Genomic DNA, 20,709 nt, shown 5'->3' on the forward strand with positions numbered 1-20,709 from the left:
ATGTTCAATTAATTAAGTTCAAGTCATCCTGTTACTGGTAATATTTAGTCCAGTACAAACTGCATTAGTTAAGAAGTTAAACTTAAAAAAACTCTGATATAAACTTAAATTCAGGATAATGATTAGTGAAAAGTTGAATTCAGAATAATGATAAGTGGAATATATAAACTATGGATGATGATCTTTCTAGTGGTGCCATCACAATAAAGATACCTCATATTTATATGATATGATCTGTATATAACCGGTTAATACCTTGATAGGTATTTAGCCATAAAAAATTGCTTCCTAATTGAAAAATTTAATGCCCTTTTGTACTGGAGAAGCTTTAACAAAGGCAATAGGCCCAAATATAAATTTATGAACTGGTACGTTTTACAATTCTTCAGGAATATTCTTTTATAATATGGTAACATAAGAATTTAGATTTGCTCATTTTGGTTAGCTGGTTGATAAGTTGTATAGATTTAAGATGATATCTGTCTAAACAGCTGATTCTGCCATAGATAAGTTTTAAGTTTTTACAACATCTGTTGTAACAATAAATGAGAAAGAGTTCAGCTAATTCAATTGCCTTTAAATGAATCCTGACAAGTTTTTAAAGCCTTATTTGAAAAGGAACAAACATTTTGAATTATTAAGGATAGTCTGTATCCTAGTTTTCATTTTATCTTATAGTCACTATACTGTTGAACAAGGTTATAGTGTCAACAAAGAGCATGCATAAACCTTTAATTAGACAGTGCACTAGTTACATCCATGTAAACGCAACAAAGTAGGATGTTCACTATTTCACAATCCCTAACAAATTACCAAAAATGTTGCTTGTTGCATTCTCGATATGTGTGAAATTGGATGAAAATAAAAGAGAAAATGTTTCTACTAATAAAGCAGAATAAAGGGAGCTCATCATTAAAAAAAAATCAGAAAAAAGGAAGCTCGTCATCCCTATGACCTAAAAGCTCCCCATTCAATCTATGTTTTTTAAGAGTAACCTATTCCATTCCTTCCTAATCAAATACAGTTTATAAATCCAAAGATATGTGTATCTATGTATGAGTGTTTGTGATAAGTGCATGCAAATAAGTGTGAGTGTATATGTATGTATATGTATATGAATACATGGATGTGTATGTTTGTATATATTTATATGTGTATATATATGTGTGCGTGTGTATGTAAGTATATATATATATATATATATATATATATATATATATATATATATATATATATATATATATATATATATATATATCTGTGTGTGTGTGTGTGTGTGTGTGTGTGTGTGTGTTTATATGTGTCTATATATGTGTGTATGTAACATAATGTGTGTATGAACATAGTTTTATATTATGATATTTTCATAATTACTGTCGTGTAAGGTTTTTATATAACCAATGTAATTAATATATTTGATTATCTAATTGAGTTTATAAATCACAGTAAAATATAAATCTCATTAATAAAATATGATAATAATATAAATCACATTAATAAAAGGTGTATTTGTGTGACTAATACTAAATTACTATTATTCTTTTTATGATTATTGTAATTATTTTTATTGTTGTCATTTTATTTTTATTATTATCATTATACTCTTATCATTGTATTGTTATTATTGTTACTACTACCACTCTTATTATTATCATTATTAGTATTTTACTCCTTTAACTTTTAATGTTTGTTTTGTTACAGCTGTGGACAACTAATATTACTATTAGCATTAACAATATATTTAGTAGCTTTTATTTACCAGTTTTTTACTTTAGATTAGTACATGTAATATTTGTAAACTTCCGTGAATGTAACAACTGTTTCAGAATATATGAACTGATTGATTGATTGATTAAAGAAATTAATGGTATGAGAAAGAGAAATAAAGATATATAATTGTGTATTGTTATACAATTATATATCTTTATTTCTCTTACTCATTTCATCTTTAAAGAAAGACTAAGTACTTTACTATAATAAAAAAAAGTTTGTTTTTATTATAGTAAAGTAGTTTGACTTTTTTAAATATATTTTTGCACAGAATCTTTAACTGCATTGCTTTAAACATTAAAACAAAAGATTGATATTAAAAAAAAACATTTTAGATTTTTATTCAAAAAAAAGAAATGTTTATAGTAAGTTGTATTTAGTTATTAAACGACACTTCATGTGCATATAGCTGTTATATATTTGTTCATAAATTATATGGCACTTCATGTGCATTTAGCTGTTATATATTTGTTCATAAATTGATCTAATAAAAAGGATGTATATTATTTATTTTTGTGAAGTTTTAAATGCATTTTTAGAAATGATGGACATATTTTCTTGCAAAATATTAAAAAGAGTAATTTTTTTTAATCTGCACAACTGCTAATTACTTATTTAGAGATAAAATTCTTAGTTCTCATCATGTGTTCTTGTTGTTGCTACCTGGTTGTTGTTGCTGCCTGGTTGTTGTTGCTACCTGGTTGTAATTGCTGCCTAGTTGTTGTTTTTACCTGGTTGTTGTTGCTACCTGGTTTTGAAAAAGATCTTGTGCCTTTATTTTTGTCAGTTATAATGAAAACATGAGCTCTAGCAATCAGTTTTTAGTCTGCATGTTTTTGAGTGACCAAGTGACAATGGCCATGCGCATGGCAGGCACTGGATTTTTTACCCTAGTAATTTATCACAGAACTTTATAAAAAGTCATGGAAAAATCATGGAAAAGTCATGGAATTTCATTTTCAAATTTAAGTGGCCACCCTGTTACAATTAACTTTTATGTTTCATTAATTATCTAACTTTAGTTTAGCAACTTAGTTAAAGTAGCAACATATCTTTTGTTATAAGCTTTCTATGTTTTCCTGACTACCAAAAGAATGTTCTGCCTTTGGTCCTCATTGTGGAAACTGAAAAAATTTTAATCAAGATGGTATTTCTTTTTGCACAGTCACTAAGCTAACTAGCTGAATGAAATGCTTGTATGAATTTAATGCTAAGAATTTACTTAAAGAATACTTGAACAAAAATGGCTTAACCTGTAAGTATAAACAGAAGACACCTTTCATTTATTTTTAACTTAGAGAACTCACAACTAAATTTAATTAATTAACAGTTAATTAAATTAATTTAACAATGAGTTAAATTAGTTCAACAATTAATTTAATTAATTTAACAATTAATTAGAGAACTGGCAAATGTAAGTTCTCTAATCTACTATTGCTGGAGCCAATATTAGCAGAAGAAGCTTCTACAGAAATCTCTGATAACTTAAGAATCAGAAATTTTAGAAGCTTCTCAATCATTAAAAAACTTAGCTTCTGCTTTCAGATCAGGATTTTGACAATCTTAGGAGACAAATACCATGTGTGATTATTCATGCTATTTCAGGTTCATAGTAATTAGCTGCAATAAGTGCTATCATTTAGATCGTATCATTCTTTTCGGGAGTCAGATAATCAACAAATGTCATATCAAGCATTAAAAGTTATATGCCATAGGCTATAAACCTACCATTGCAACAAGTACCAAACTGATTGATATAAAAGTTCTTTAATTTCTCAAATGTAAGTTGTTGCTGCAATGAGATATTTCCTGGTTATCTTTTTCTGGTTATCTTCTCCTTGGTTATCTTCTCTCTGGTTATCTTCTCCTTGGTTATCTTTTTCATTGTATGGTGCAGTGATATTTTCGTTAGGAAAATAGTTCTATTTTTAGTTTTTATTCAGTTTAGAGTCAAAGTTTTTAGTTTTTGTTTTTATTCACTTAATGTTAAAATAATTTTAGGTCTAGTTTTTATTTAGTTCAATTTTCATTTGTCATATAAATTTTTTATCTCATCTAATTTTAATTTAATATAAGTTATAAATAATATTGGCTTATATAATTAAAAAAGAAATAGGACTTAGTGCTATAAGCGAACACAAAAATGAGAAAAATTATTCAAATGTAACATTATACACCCAGAGCCATGGCTGGAGGTTCAGAGCCCCTTACCCCCCCAAAAAAAAATTAAAAACACAACAACCTGTCATTAGCACTCCAAAATTTTAAAAATCTTCAATTATTAGGTATAACAAAAAAAAAAAACTCTTCAAATTTCGTAGCTATAAAAACTAATAAATGACTTTAATAATTACTGATATATTTTAATAATTACTGATATATTTTGCAATTAAAGGGCGTTATGATTATATGATTATCATCTAGATTAGATGAGAACAAATTGAAAAAAGTCTTTGAACATATGCTTGAGTTGCAGAAACTGCAATGAAGTCTTCAGCTAATGGTGTTCAGTAAAGGGCACTCCTCAGCTTCCAGAAATTTAAAGCATTTTAAAAATTTAAAGCATATAGAGCTGTTCCTTATTTCAATCAAATATTTGTTGAGTTCATTTTGTGCTTATTACTAGGGTAATGAAGCACAAAATGAACTCAAGTCATTCCTAAATTATTGGGCTTTAAGCGCAAGGTAAATCTCTATATTTTGAAATATTTAATTGGAGTTTAATTAAAAATTTTTTTAATGTGATCATAATGATCCAAATTTTTTTAGGTTGTTTGTGTATCCTGGTTATTCCATAATGGTTGTTTAGATTAAAAAAAGATGTCGTATTTTTGCAAAAAAAACAACTGGCTTTTTTGCATATTTGCGCAAAATTCTTTTTTTGCATATTTGTGCAAAAATATTTTAATTTAAACAAGAATTATGATAAAACTAAGATACACAACTATCTAAAAAAAAACTTCGGACTAGTATGATCACATTAGAAAAAAAATTTTGAGATTTACCTTGCGCTCAAAGCCAAATAGTTTAGGAACAATTTGGGACATTTTTTTAGTAATCGTATTTTTTTTATATTTGCTTCAAATTTAGCTTCTTGTGTATTTGTGTTTTGAAAATTTTATTTTTTTGAACACTCCTATTCATTACCTGGAACAAGTGCTTTGTTTTATTTACTTGCTGTTTTGCCGCTAAAAATTTACATTTTGTTAATGTATTCATTGCTGGAGCAATCTCAGCAAAAACAACAGATGCACTTGCTGAAGATAAATCGTGTTGCACCGATTATTTGGCCTCTGACAAAATGTATGTCTTTGCACACTCTCTGATTTGTGTATGCTCAATATATAAAAGAGTTACTGCACACATGGGGTCAAAGGTTTAACCTAGATAGATAAAGTGCCTTCCTCTGGTGATCATCAGTTTCATTAGCAAAAGGTTCTAAAAGGTTGACAAAATCCTGAAGCATTATCCATTATTTACAGGAATAAATTTATTTATTCCTGTATCCATTTGCTATTTGAACATTTAGCTTTTTTAAAAATCTTTTCGTTTGTTAAAGTGTATTATATCATTGCATATGTTATGTATAAAATATCTCAAAAAATTCTAAAGTGTTTTATTTTGTATTTTAAAAAAATTGAAAAAGATCAAAAGTTTTTTAAGCGAGACAACTCAAAAATTAAAGGTGCAACGCCTAAATTAATAAAAGTTAGTATAAAAATTTCTTCCTCAATTATTTTCCCTAAATTGCCCTTGCACCATTAATAGAATATGTTTATGTTCTCCATTATTTTTTAAATAAAAATTAAAAACAAAAATTATCAAAAAAAATAAATTTTTATAAAATTAGTATTTTTCTACATTATTTTTTAAATAAAAATCATCAACAAAAATTATCAAAAAAAAATTTTTTATAAATTTTGCCAACCTTTTAGAACCTTTTGCATAAAAAAATATGTAGATATGTTATTTCAATTGGTTAAATCTTTGAAAAATATAATAAGCAACTAATACCTTTGATCGTCTTATTGAATTTCAAATCCTCTTATACAGCAGAGGTATCACACGGAATTGATTGGTTGTGCCTCAACTTGTTCTCAAAATCTCTTGCATTGATGTTAAACAATGGCTCTATCATCATAAAAGTCATTTTTTTTTTTAATTAAAAGTTATTATTATTACTTACTTTTATAATTGTCATTGAGAGATTTTCCACTTCTTTCGAAAATGAAATAACTACTGACACCTGCCAAGTATTTGATTGAGGATGCAATTAAAGATTGCAATGTGATTAAAATCTAAATCACAATATTAATGCTGTTACTGTTTAATAACTATTTATGAATGACCACTAATATTTTAGAAACATCTTTATTTTTGAAACTTGCTTTACAGGAATAAATAACAAAGGTAGAGAAAGTAAGGTTTTTAAATATACATGATGCACTTTCCAAGTACTTAAGAATTTTTTTTTGTTGTTGTTTAATCCCTAAGTTTCCTTTTTTTTAAAATTATTTTGTTAGCTTTTTTACACTATGTTTCTTTATTATAGTCCAACCTCAGGTTATGCCCTGGATACAAAGTTTTCAATTGTTTGTTATGGTTGGAGAGATGCTGATGGATTGCTTTTTTATCGTTTTTATTATGACAATGGCCAGATTGAGCGCATGAATCTCAGTAGTACAAACTCTGTGGATTATCCATTATTAAATGCAGAAACTATAGATCAACCTAGTTTAGTTAACTTTGTGATGGGGCCTGGTGACCAAAAGAATGATTACAAGATCATAATTTTTTTAAGAGTTAGCAATAAGTATAATGCTTACACAGAACAGAATATTACTATAAAGGTAGTTTTATAGTTTATTTGTATATATTAAAATATATATATATATATATATATATATATATAAAATATATAAGATATTATACATATATATATATATATATATATATATATATGCATGTGTGTGTTCGTATATACACCTATGCTTAAGTGTATATGTGTATATATATATGTATGTATATATACATATATATATATATATATATATATATATATATATATATATATATATATATATATATATATATATATATATATATATATATAATATTTCCATATTTTGTTGACAAAAAGTAAAAATTAAAATGCAAGACCGGAATTATTTTTTTTATTAATTGATAGACTGCCTGCCCCAACCAAACCCTCAGTCGATGTAGCAACACTCCTTTGCGGGTCAGGCTTAAAGATAGTAGATGTAGCAGCACTCCCTTGCGGGTCAGGCTATTTGTCAGTCGATGTAGCAGCACTCCCTTGCGAGTCAGGCTATTTGTCAGTCGATGTAGCAGCACTCCCTTGCGAATCAGGCTATAAGATAGTCGATGTAGCAACACTCCGCGCATGATTTACAGTAAAAAGAAATAAAAATAAAAACATTTTATTAAAAAAATTAAAAATAAAAACATTTTATTAAAAAAAATAAAAATAAAAACATTGTTTATATTGTTAAAAACATTCAGAATGTTTTTAAAACATTCTGGTCAACTAAATTTGCGTTTTTGTGGTTTTTTTAAAAAACGATTTATTTGTAATTAAATTAATGGTTTTTACTTTCGTCCAACACGCAAATGTTGGACGAAAGTCAAAAGTAATTAAAAGTGACGTATGTGTTGGCGTAGGAATCACTTTTTTCCTTCCGCTCTTCCCAAAGACAACAAACTATAGATCTATATATATATATATATATATATATATATATATATATATATATATATATATATATATATATATATATATATACAGATATGCTTAAATGTATGGAGTAGCCTATATTTTATTTAAGTTTTAAAAGAAAATAAACAAGTAGCAAATCTGAATGTTTATTTGGTAGGTAATAATTTTAAACAAATGTTTTATTTATATAAGATCTGGTTGTACTCCCTTTTGCCTTGTTTATTGCATGCAATCTTTTGGACATGGTGTTTACAAGATCCCTTAATAGATTTGCTTGTATTTTTTCTCATTCAGCTAGAACCTTTTTCTTTAAATGCTCTTTTTGGTTTACATCTATAAATAGACAGCTTCCTCTTGAAATAGCTGTCTCTGCAAACTAATCAAAAGTTTTTGACCTTTGTGGCATGGTAAGTTAAGCTCCTAAAAATAATATTCTGGGATATCTTCCTTGAATAGTTTCAATATTCACAGCATTAAAACTTTATTGAGCATGGAAGTGTAGTACTCTACCTTTATCCTTCCCTCACATATAAACATTTCACCCACACCACTGGTGGCCATGTAGTTCTAAATGATTATGCTACCACTGCCAAATTTGATTGTAGGGAAATGGTTTTGGCTCAAAAGCTATGCCTGGTCTCTGTCTCATAAAGGCACCTCAAGGTTGTCAAAAAATCAAGGTCAAAGAGTAAAAAAAATGTAACTTTGACATTGTATTTTTTAATATGAGATTTTTCAGGTTATTAAAGGAATTGTTTTAAAGTGATTTGGTTTTTTGTGATTTGGTTACAACATAAAATATAACCTGCTTACCTCTATATTTGATTTATCTGACCAAGTAATTTTGACCCGATTGCTAAATGTGTATCTTTGTTCGCTTTTGCTCATTCCAGAATAAGTTTCTTATGACGCTCAGTGAGCAATTGTTTTTGGCCTTTTCCCATGTAAATTACTTTTCTTTAAGTATCTTTTAACAGTTGAAATTTCAATTTGTTATTAGTCCTACATATTGTTCTTTAGAAAAATTTTAGTCCTATTTTGAAGTTATTTGGGAAGTAATTGTTTCCAGGAGAAAGTGTTTTTTTCCTGATTTTGTTTCCATGAAAAAGTGTATTTTTTTTTCCTAATTTAAACAAATTGTCTCTTATTTTCATCAGAGACAGTTTGTTTAAATCTATTTATAGCATTTTGTGCTGCTTGCCTTGAACATTTCATAATTTTTGAAATTTCCACTTGTGTTCATCCTAACTCATAGGACAAACACAAACGAACTTTCAGTCACAATAAGTTCATGATAATAAGTCACTAATAAGCTTTATATATTTAGAAATTGTATATCAGATTTTTTGTGCAACTGTAGCTAACTTTGATTGTATTTGATTGAATTTTGAAATCCAATTTTTTCAAACACATTTTCATAAATACCTAAATATTCATTTGGCTAACCTTGTTAAAAATTGAATAACATATTATGACAATAATGATGTGTTATCCATAATTTAATAACACAAACTTTGTCTAAAAGATCCCTGGTGTACACCCAGAGTTGATAATCTTAAGGAATACTAATCTAGGATGGATACTTTGGCATTTATGGATGCATCCATTTATACATAAGCATCTATGAGATATTCATAAGACACATATTTATCTCTAACTTTTATCAGTTTATCTTGCTAAAAACATATGCTTCACTACCTATTTACAAAACAAATAATATTACTCTTTTATACACTTAGCCACTTAATAATTCAGGTATTCATGTCCATGAATACTAATTACTTTTATTGTCATTTTTATTGTCCTTGGTTATATATTTTTTTATTCTTTTAATATTTCTTACACTTTATTATGTTAAACTTATTATTTCACTCCTAAGTAACTTTTTATTTTTTTCTGGACTTCTGTTAATTCGTATTTTTATCTCACCTCTTTTTTATTTATTATGCTTTGTTAAGGCATCTACTGTTTAATGCAGCATTTCAAAAAAGCATTTACAAAAAGCAATTTTGATATAATTTTTAAATTTACCAATTATTTTTCTATAATTTGAATATGACAGCTACTCTTCTGTTTAAGTTAAGCAAAAATCCATTTTCTGGAATCCATTTGGTCACTGATTATCACATTCAGTAATATTGTTGTTGTAGTTTTTACTATTTTAGGCTCTTTTGGACTGTTTGCTGCATTTTGATCATCCTTTAATGTCTCTACATTATTTATATGCTTATTTGTTACAGCCTCACATCTTTTTTTCTTATCTCAGGTAACTCACATTTATCTAATTTTTCCTTGTCTTTGGCTTAGTTTTTCTGGAAGGATAATACTTCTTTTCTATGCAACTCAATCAAGTCAAAATCATTTAAACCATACTTAACTTTAGCTTGACTTTTATCAGATGACATTGCTGCTTTTCTATGCCATTCAATTTAGCATCATCATCATGCAACCCATCTTTAACTTTAACTTGACTTTGGCTTGATTTCTGGGACAATAAAACTGCTTTTCAATGCAATTCAAATTCAGATTTGCATGCTTTAGTATCAACTTTTTTTTTTACATCAATTAAGTTTTATATTTGTCTCGCTTAGCAAATTTATTACAACTTTCACTTAATAAATGCTTTGCATTACTACATTCATTTTCTTCAGCCTGGTCAAAAATTGCTATAGGTAATTCTGGTGATTTTAACCATTTTAAAGACATTATTACTTCATTTGACTTAACACCATCACTTGAATTTCCATTTACATCACTTGAACTTCCATTTAAAAAAAAAACCCAATACCAATTTTTTTAATATAGTAAACTTTCTTATTAAAATATGAATTATTTAAATCTTTTGAAAAACCACTTAAACTATAAAACATCACTGGAATCATTAACCAATCAGTGTTGAGTATCTAACAGGAATTAAGTCATTATAGCCAATCAGTGTTGAGCTCCTAACATAGTTAATTTATTAAAGTACATTTTTATTTAGACTATTTTATTTAGTTAATCTGATAAAAGTTGATGATTTTATAATATGCTTTTTAACTTGTATTTAGGTAAAACCAAATAAAAAACTTTTGAATATAACTGACTTGCTAACTGATGTTAATTTGAATGATACACAGAGTGTTTCTAACCTTGTTCAGGCCATAAGTTCCACTTCAAACAGAAATTCTTCAAGTTTGAATAACATTTCATCAACATCTAATAGTGAGGTATGATTTTACTTATAATAATAAAAACCAAGTTTTTAACATATTTAAACTAGTAGTAAGTTTAAATTAGTACACTTATATTGTGTAAACATGGATTCATTAAATGCATATTCCCCTAAAATATTTCTAATCTAGTAAATATTTTAATTTCTAATCTAGTAAATATTTTAATTTCTTTAAATATTTGCTTTATTTCTTTATTAAAATATTTCTTGAAATACTTCTTTATTAAAATATTTCTTTAATTACTTCTTTATTTAAATATTTCTTTATATATTTTAATTTCTAATCTAGTAAAAATTTCTAATCTAGTAAATATTTTAAAAGATTAAAGATCCTGGGTGGTGATCCCCAAATCTTGAAAGTTCCTGGATAGAGATCCCCAAATATTGAAAGTTCCTGGATGGAGATCCCCAAAAACTAAAAATTATTCTTTTTCTTTTTATTTTGTTTTAAATATTTATTTATCAGAATTTAACATTTATTTATCAGATTTAGCATTAACTTATCAGAACAAATAAAAACTTACATAGAGAGCTCAAAATAGTTAAAAAACATATAATTTGTTATAGTTGCTTCTAAAACCAAAACTAAATATACATCTGTAAACACTCTAAAACTATTTAAATAATTTTTTTTTATATCTGATTAAGTTATGTTATTTATCATATATGAATGTCAAAATTCCATTTTATCCAATAGTTCCATTATTTGATGATTACATTATTATTAGATGACTCTCTTGTTTTTATTTATTTATGAAAGTTTTTTTTATTAAGCCAGATTCAAATTCTTTTACAAATAAAAATTATACAAATCTTTGTAGCAACAAATTTGTAGATTTTTCTTATTTACTGAATTTTATAGCCATATTTGGATTCATTCATATTTTTACAAGTTTTATTTACATGTATATACTTTATAGTTGCGCACACAAGTTATTGGTTTGATTAACAACATCCCCATTATTGATTTAAGTTCTTTTAAATCTGTAAGTGATGGTTTGGTTTTATCAATAAAATATCCATCAGAAATTTCTTCACAGGCTCAGGTAATCTAATATCTTGATTGAAATTTCATTAAATAATAGTTATGTACTGATATTTTTTAAATAGATTTTTAAAATCGCAAATATTGTTAATATACTTTTTAGAGTCAGGCCGCAAATATTGTGGAACGGCTGTCTGGATATCTCACCAAACAAAATTTGAAAGGTTTTGGAGCAGATAGTTTTGATACACTGACTCAATCACTTCTAAATTCTCTTTCGAGTTTGTTTCTGACTAGTTTTAATTATACTGACCCAGGTGCAATACATTTTAAATTCTATTTCAAGTTTGTTTCTGACTTTTTTAAATTATACTGACCCAAGTGCAATACCTTTTTAATAATAAAGTTTAATCAAAAAAATGTAAGAGTTGAATTAGAGATTTCAAACTATTTTATAATTATATAAGTTTAAATTTAATTGATAATAATAATCATGAAAAAAAAACAATAATAATAACAATATTATAAAATTAAGAATAACAATTTTTGTATATCTCATTTTAATTTCAAATATGCACTTTTTTTTCTTCTACCATTTAAAATTTCAATATATTGGTGTCTAATAAGTAAAGTCTCTAATAGTTAGAGTAAAACTTTGAACATTTTTACTTGCTCCCATTTTATATTGCATGGGCATTTGTTATTATAATGCCCAATTGTACTAAGTTCAATATAAAATGGGAACATATAAAAATGTCGAAAATGGAACCTAAAAAATTTGAAAGAAAAACTTGAGAATCAAATACAGTATAATAAATGCAAGCCTAAAAATGAAGCTATGAACTTAGAAAATTGTATATATTTTATTTATTATTTCTAATTTATTATTGCTCAAAAGAACATTGAGCACCCTGTTTGTAGAATACACTAACATAATTTATATATATATATATATATATTTTTTGACGTGAATGCAAGTATTTATAAATTACAGGATTGTCATTTATTCCTGATAATAAAACAACATCATCTGCTACTGAAACAACTGCAACAACAACAACTTCAGCAGCATTGTCAAATCTTACTGTAAGTTTTTTTATTTTTTTTTTAATTTTAATTTGATTTTGAATTTGAATTTGAATTTGATTTTACAAGGCTGCAAGCAACTATTGTTAAGTTTGGAGTTACTAGAAAAAAAAGAATAGAGTTATAGAACAGGAAAATGTTGCAAAATTATATAAATAATATTTTATTTTTTAAATCTTATCTATTTATGTCAGTATACTCCACAGTGACTACATCTAAATCAGTCAATTTATGTATGCATTAATGCACTTATTCTATAAAAAAACTTTGAAAGATGAAATTAAATAATAAATATAACTATAAATAAACAACAACAATAGTTAAAAAACATAAAACTTAGATATAAAATATTAAAATAAAAAATAAAAAATCTCCCCTATAAGGATTTGCACCTGCTATCGTAACAGTCGCGCCTCAATTTAATTTAATTTAAGAATTTAACATACATTGAATTACATCAATATAATGACTGCACGAAAAATTAAAGTATGTAAACATTTTTCGCCTACAAATAAGAGTCCTATTATGTAAACCTTATTTGTACGTGCGTACAAATAATGATTTCGTTTAAAAAAAGCAAAAATAATCTTATTTTATTATTTTCGCTAAAAAATTTGATTAGCAAACATGCTTATGAATACTGCGCATTTATGTCGGAAGAATAGCCATTTATGTAGGAAGAATAGCCATTTATGTCGCAAGAATTTAAAAGAATAGCCATTTTACTTTGGGATTTGGTGTCGGAACAATAACCACGGCCAAAAACAAAATGAAAATTGAAAACCCGAATAACAACACTTATAAATAGTAGGGATGTACCAGAATTCCGTTCTGACCGGAATTTCGGTCGGAAATACTTACTTTTGATTTAATTTACTGTGTAAATTAAATCAAAAATCATTGTCATACAGTGAAATGAAGAACTATAAGTAAACCTAGGTAAAAAATACAAAATTCTTAACAAACACAATGTAATTTTAGGTAAAGCTACGGTTAAGCGGTCTATAATAGTTTCATTTTCTCGCTTGTTGCGCTCTCGTCAGTGGAGGCTTTTTAAACATTAGGAATTTTAATTGAAATAATAAAAAAAAAAATATTGTTGCCCCATGCCAAACCCTTAGTTGATGTAGCAGTACTTCTTTGTAGTAGCAAGCTATAAGATATTCGATGTAGCAACACTCTCTTGTAGCAATAGGCTATTGGTTAATCGATGTAGCAGCACTCCCTTTTTGCAGCAGACTATAAGATAGTCGATGTATGTACTAAAGTAATAATAGTTCTTTATATTTATTATAAACATGTAGACTTTTTAATATAAACTTTATATTAAAAAGTCATCTAACGGGTGATGCGGAAGTTATCGGACAAAATAAAAACGTCAATAACTTATTTATAAATAAAAAAACAAACTATTATTATATTTTTTTTAAATAAACCATTTATCTTTTAATAAAAATATATTATTTTTTATATGAAAAAACACCACCATCTGCAATTGATCTCAATTTTGCTCTGACGCCTTTCATATGCGACTGTAAAAAGTTTAAATCAATTTCTTGTAGTTTTAGTTTAATGCGATCAATCAAAACTTGCTCTGTTGAAGCTTGACAATCTCCCTCGTAAACATTCTGTGTCAAATGTCCCCAAAAATTTTCAATTGGTCGTGCTTGAGGCACATTTGGGGGATTGGATTCTTTATCAACGTAATAGACATATTGGTCCATCCAATTTAGAGAATCTTTAGAATAATGAGAACTTGCTAAATCTGGCCAAAACAAATAGTTAAAGTCTCCATGATACTTGTGAATAAATGGAAGAAGTCGTTTTTCTAAACATTCATTAATATAGATTGATGAATTGATCGCTACAGCCTTGGAAATGCGAAACAATGGCTCGGACATACCACGGTCAGATATGGCTATCCACATTAATAATTTTTTTGGAAATTTCTCTTTTCCTATAAAACGAACACTTTCTGGGCATGTCTTTTTGTTGTTTGTATAGTATCCAGAATTTCCAGGCATGTTGTCCCCTGCAAAACAAAAGTATTTTTCGTCATTGATGACTAGAAGCGATTTTGTGTTATAGAGTTGGTTAACTAGTTTCCTGCTTCTTTTCTTTGCCTTTATTTGTTGTTCTATAGTGTATTTTGAAGTCTTTTCACGTTTTCTATATTTGATATTCATTTTTTTTAACTGACAACCAATTGTCGATTGATTTACACCGAATTTAATGCCTATTTTTCTCTGACTGACCCCTTTTCGATTGTTGACAAGTCTCGTTAATTCGGCTTTCTTTTCTCTAGTCCAGGATGTCCGACGACCAGAATGCTTTCTATCAGAAAATGATTGAACAGTTTCAAGTCTTTTTAGGTTATCATATATTGTACTTCGAGCAAATCCTTCCTTTTCAAAATGATTTACGATTTTTTTTTTTTATATATGAGGTTTATTTACAAAAAACATTTTTAGTCGCTTTTGAAAAGATTCTCGTTCAGCTGCATTTAACATCATTTTACCACAAAAACTGATTATTATGCTCAAATAATAATCAGTTTTTGTGATAAAATCAAAGATAAACCACAAAAACTAATTATTATGCTCAAATAATGAAATTAGGATTTGTCCGATAACTTCCGCATCACCCGTTATTTGAGCAAGTCAACACAAGAAAGCTCAACAAGCGAAAAAATATAGTTATTTTAGACCGCGTAACTGTAGCTTTGCATAATTTTATTTTTAGAAATCACTTATGGAAAGGTTTCTTAAAGCTTAGGAATATTGTGGTGCAAAAAGAGTTGCTATCCAGTTTTTAGCAACAAACGAGCTCCTTTTTCATCAAAAATGTTACCTGCATCTGAGAATAGTTTCATTTTTAATGTTTCTCAACTTTTAAATAGTAACAAAGTATAGGATGCCTAATACAGTAAACATTTCAGTTTTAACCTAAATATAAAAATATAAAACAAAGAAATAATATTAAATATAAATATTATGCAATTATAGATCAAAATCAAAGATAGATATAGAAAAAAAAGATTTACGCTACTGAATTGTATCGAACACCCGACTAGCCGACTAAATTCATAAAAAAACCAACTATAACTTGAAAATCTTGAAAATCACCTTCTTTGGGGGATGGGGGGGTGGGGAGCGTAGATTATCCTTCCCCATCCCTAACCCCCCACCCCCACCTTTCCCTATATATATATATATATATATATATATATATATATATATATATATATATATATATATATATATATATATATATATATATATTCATATGTCAAATAACTTTTTAGTATAACCAAGGAGGTATAATAGACAGGATGGAGAACGAAATTAAAATAAGTCATTTCTCAAGGAACAATATTAGTAGTCTTTCGTATAAGAAAAACCATCACCAGAGAAGTTTTTAAAATGACTGTAGTAGAAAATTGTATGACAAATAATTGTTTTTAATATAATTTTCTACCCTAAAAGGTAGAAAATTATACCTTACAAAGGGTATATTACATATCCTACCCTAAGGTAGAAATTTTTACCTTTTTTTTTTTAGTGTGTAGTGCAGAATTATCAAGTATTTTTTTTAAGAAAATATTATTACGGCAATCTAATACAGCACACGTATTATATTGAATCGAGCAGCATAAACTAGTTTTAGTACTTTTGATCAAAAGTATAATTTTTCTAAGGAGAAGGATGCATAGAAGTCTGGTAAAGACAAAAAAAAGAGAAAAAAAGATACTCAAAAAATCAATGGATGATTTTCCTCTTTTGCTTTTTTCCGATAATGCTAATGTATACACCTGACAAGAATATATTTATAAGCAATGCTAACTAAACTACGCTAATCTTACTTTAACTTTCATGCTGCATAAAAGTCAAAACCTTAGTCTCACCTTAGCCTTACTTTTAAAGTAACAAAAAGTCTTTAAATATTGAGAAGAACTTGTATTGGGTTTACTATATAAAACTTTACGTATTAAACTTTGCATGTTATTAAAAAGAAAAAATGGGTTTTTTTACATAAAACTTTGATTTAATTTAAAAAAACAACCACACAAAAAGCATTATTGATGTAGTCGTACGGTGTAAAAAACTAAAGTTCTCTATCAGAAGACACTCCATAAGCAATTTATAGGATAGATTCGAACTTTGATACGGATTAAAAGAATAAATAACCCTAAATTTTAGTGCATTTGATTGATTTCTTTTTACACAAATTTAGCATCTTATAGTTAAAGTTGTTTGAGTTGTTGCGTTACACACCGTAGCAATAACCATAATAAGCATCACATAATGTTTGACAGAAAAGGAAATTACAGTTAATGTTAACTTTTACATCATTACCTAAGTATGATTTTTTTTTAATTAGGAAGATTCTTGTAAACTCTATTCAGCATACATACCACAACTGTAGTTGTGGTAGAAGAATTCATCTTTCGATCTTCACCTCTTTTTATCTTTGTTTCATTCTTCGATGCAATATGCTTGCTATACTTGTTGAATCGCTCTTAATTTGCATTTTCAATAATGCAAAATTGCTAGCACGTACCACATAGATCTTTTTTCGGTTTCTGAAATTCAATATTAAATTTAGTATTAAAAACATGAATACATACATTCCAATGCTGATAAAATTTCATATTTAGTACAATATAATGGATTTCCAATCCGGATATCCGAATATCTGATTATCCGGATAATTAGTCTTATTTTGAATATTCGTAAATCCAAATATATTTTTTGATCACTTAAAATATGTCGGGAAACTTAAACATGGAAATAAAAACATGGAAAGTTTAATTTAAAATTACATTCTTTTAAATAAGTTTAGTATATTTACCCAAAATAAATATAAGTTTTTATTTTATTATATGTTAGTTTAGTTTTTTCTACTCTTTGTAACATTTGTTTGTTGTTACACTTTGTAGCTCAATTGTTTAAGCACAATAATTTGTGTCTACTCAATATTACATTAATGTAATATTGAGTAGATGCGTTTGATTATAAATTAAATATTTTTAATATTCTAATATTATTTTCTATTTTTTTAATTTTTTTATTACTAATTATTATTTAATTTTTTTTTTTTTAGATTTAATTTTAAGTTAAAAGGTTTTTTAGTAATTTTTTTTTAATGATTTATAACAAATAACAATCAGTAACATTCTTGAACAGCTTTTGTCTTTTACTAAATTGCTTTTAGTTTTTTTCGCTTGCTATATGATTTATATTATTTTATTTTTTTATTATTATTTCAAGCTATATTATCATGTAATAACAGTTTCCAGTTAGTTTTAAGTTAGTCATACAACAAGTTATATGCATATTTGTATAAATATTTAGTTTAAAAAGTGACTTATTACACAAAATTCTAGATTAATATTTCACTCTAGATATATTACTTACATCATAAAGTTATAATTGAATTTTTGATTTCTTAAACTTTAAGAGTTGTAGTAATGTCAAAACAATCTGAAGTTTGGAACCATTTTAAGAGAAATCAAAAAAATAGAGATGTAATATTGCTTTCTGTAAGCATTGCAGTAAACTACTAGGATGTAAAGGATCATCTACAACACCACTTCTTAATCATTTTTAAATTCATTAGAGTTTTATAAATTCATCTGCCTATCTGCTGCTACTAAAAATCCATTAGAGATAAGTTGTAAACAAGGTGAACCAAGTTGTAAACAAGTGAACCATCGACATCAAAAAAGTTTAAAAATACTTATGCTGACAATAGTATATCAAAATTAAAACATTGGAGGAAATTTTAATGCGATGTGTAGCAGAGGATGGTTTTTCAATTGAAAAACTATCCTCTTTCATCCATCCTCCTTCATTCATTCCCATTAATGGCTTAATTCATCCATCTTTATTCATCCATCCTTATTCATCCATCCCCATTAATGGCTTGTGATTTTACTATAAAATTCATTAATAAATTTTATAGTGAAAAATCTTACTACTGTAACAAAGTGTATTTTAAAATTTTATGAAAGAAAAAAAAAAAAGAAACAGTATTATCAAGGATCTAAAGGAAAAAAACGTTAAATTCTCACTACTTGTAGACAAGTGGACTGAATGAATGACTAAATGAAACTCTATGAATAGATATCTGAATGTTACACTTCATGCCATTTTTAATAATTGTATGTATTGGGGTTAGTTCACATAAAAAGTACATGTTATGCTTAACAAACAAAGCTATATGTTGAAAAAAAGTTGAAAGAATTTGAAATTGATATTAAATCAGATATAATATCATCAATACAAGATGGAGCCGCCGTTATGGTCAAGTATGAAAGACTATTAAGCATCATATCTCAACTTTGTTATAACCACGGTTTGCATTTAGCAATGACTGATGTACTGTATAAAAAACAAAAATCAATAATTTGTGAAGAAAATAAAGAAGTAATAGAATATGTAGCTGTTAGCGAAGATAGTGAAGGTGAAACTGTCAAAAGCATTGATGATGAGTTGAATGTAAATAGTTTTGAAGATGCATACATAATCTGCGAGCTTGAGGAAGACATTGAAATCATAAATCTCACTGAAGATTTTCAAGAAGCTATAAAAATATCAGATGAATTATTAAAATTATAAAATTCTCTTCAGTCAAAAACAACATTTTACAAGAGTATGTTAATGAACAAACTGTCTGTTTGACATTGCAATAGGTGTAAGATTTCAAAACTCGGTGGAATTCATTAATACCCATGCTCAAACAATTTCTTCAAATAAAGAATCCTATAAATAAAACTTTAAATAAATTAGGGCAACAAAAGATATATATCAACATTAGAAGAACCATTAAAGCGTGTACACGAAATAAATGTGTAAATTTTTCAGTGTTTTTTTATTAATATATTTTTAATTTTTTTAAATTTTATTATAACATGTTGCAGTTTAAAAAAAATATCTTATTTTTCCATTTACAAAATAAGTTTTATAAAGGACAAAAGAAGAAGACTTTAGAAAATAAATTATACACAAATATTTAGAAAATTGGAATATAAGCTACAATTCCATAGCAAAATAGTTGTAAGTACATCCCTACACCGTTAGTTGTGTTATTTAACATTTTTCCCAAAAAAAATTGATCAAAAGCAAATTTGTCGGTGGTAGAAAGAAAGGTTTTCAAGATATAAAAGTGGTTAGAAAACTGGTTATCAGTTTTAAGATTAATCCAAGCCTCTCTATTAGGAAACACGATAAAATGCGAATTCTCTCATAGTTTTGGAGCAAAAGTTTGAAATGGTCTTTTAAATCACAAAAAATGCTTAATCATTCATAAACTCAAAAAAAAAGTGTAAGAACCGGCTGCTAAAAGCTGGATAACAATTTTATTTTTAAAACTTCTGTATTATTGTTACTGAAGTTATTATTGAAGTTATTACATTATTATTACTATTAAAGATATGTATTATTGAAGGTGGTGAAACTTATATCAATTACAATTGTCAGCAAATTTCAGGTGCTCTTTAATATATTGCCAAATATAGAGGAAAGCAGATAAGATATTAAAATACGCAAAATATGATAAGTTTGCTAAAAAAGCCTTGATTTGGCATGCTATTTGCAGGAGTGGCAAATAACCAGCACTCTATTTCTAGTAAATGCCACACATTTTCTGGTAAAGTATATGTTAAAGAGTGTTTACACAAATCTTTTTTACCTCTCATTAAATCACATGACAGTAGCCACGGTTTGACCTGACTTAGTTTTATGTCAATATAGTAAACTGGCTATGGAATGTTGTAAATAAAATGACACGAGAGTTGTGTCTAAAAAAAGGCAAGTCCTCCAAATAGCCCTGAAAATGAGAGTTATTGAAAAGTGCTGTGCAATTATTAAACAAAAAAAAAATTATGTAGAAACGCCTAAGATTTATAAATTTCAT

At 26.9% G+C, this 20,709-nt stretch overlaps 1 protein-coding gene across 10 annotated transcripts in view; it reads left to right on the forward strand.

The window, feature by feature from the left end:
- Positions 1–20,709, forward strand: part of LOC105844737 (uncharacterized) — a 132,431-nt gene that overhangs the window by 61,677 nt on the left and 50,045 nt on the right. For all 10 annotated transcript variants that reach the window (XR_010640310.1, XR_010640311.1, XR_010640309.1 and 7 more), the window contains 5 exons: positions 6,323–6,620; positions 10,558–10,716; positions 11,642–11,767; positions 11,870–12,023; positions 12,701–12,792. Coding sequence is in view for 5 of the 10 variants with exons in the window: in XM_065804199.1 (XP_065660271.1) it covers positions 6,323–6,620; positions 10,558–10,716; positions 11,642–11,767; positions 11,870–12,023; positions 12,701–12,792 (829 nt within the window). In the remaining 5 variants the exon portion in view is untranslated. The remainder of the gene's footprint in view (positions 1–6,322; positions 6,621–10,557; positions 10,717–11,641; positions 11,768–11,869; positions 12,024–12,700; positions 12,793–20,709) is intronic.

This window comes from Hydra vulgaris, chromosome 08 (genome assembly GCF_038396675.1).
Source record: "Hydra vulgaris chromosome 08, alternate assembly HydraT2T_AEP".
NCBI classification, from domain to species: Eukaryota; Metazoa; Cnidaria; class Hydrozoa; order Anthoathecata; family Hydridae; genus Hydra; species Hydra vulgaris.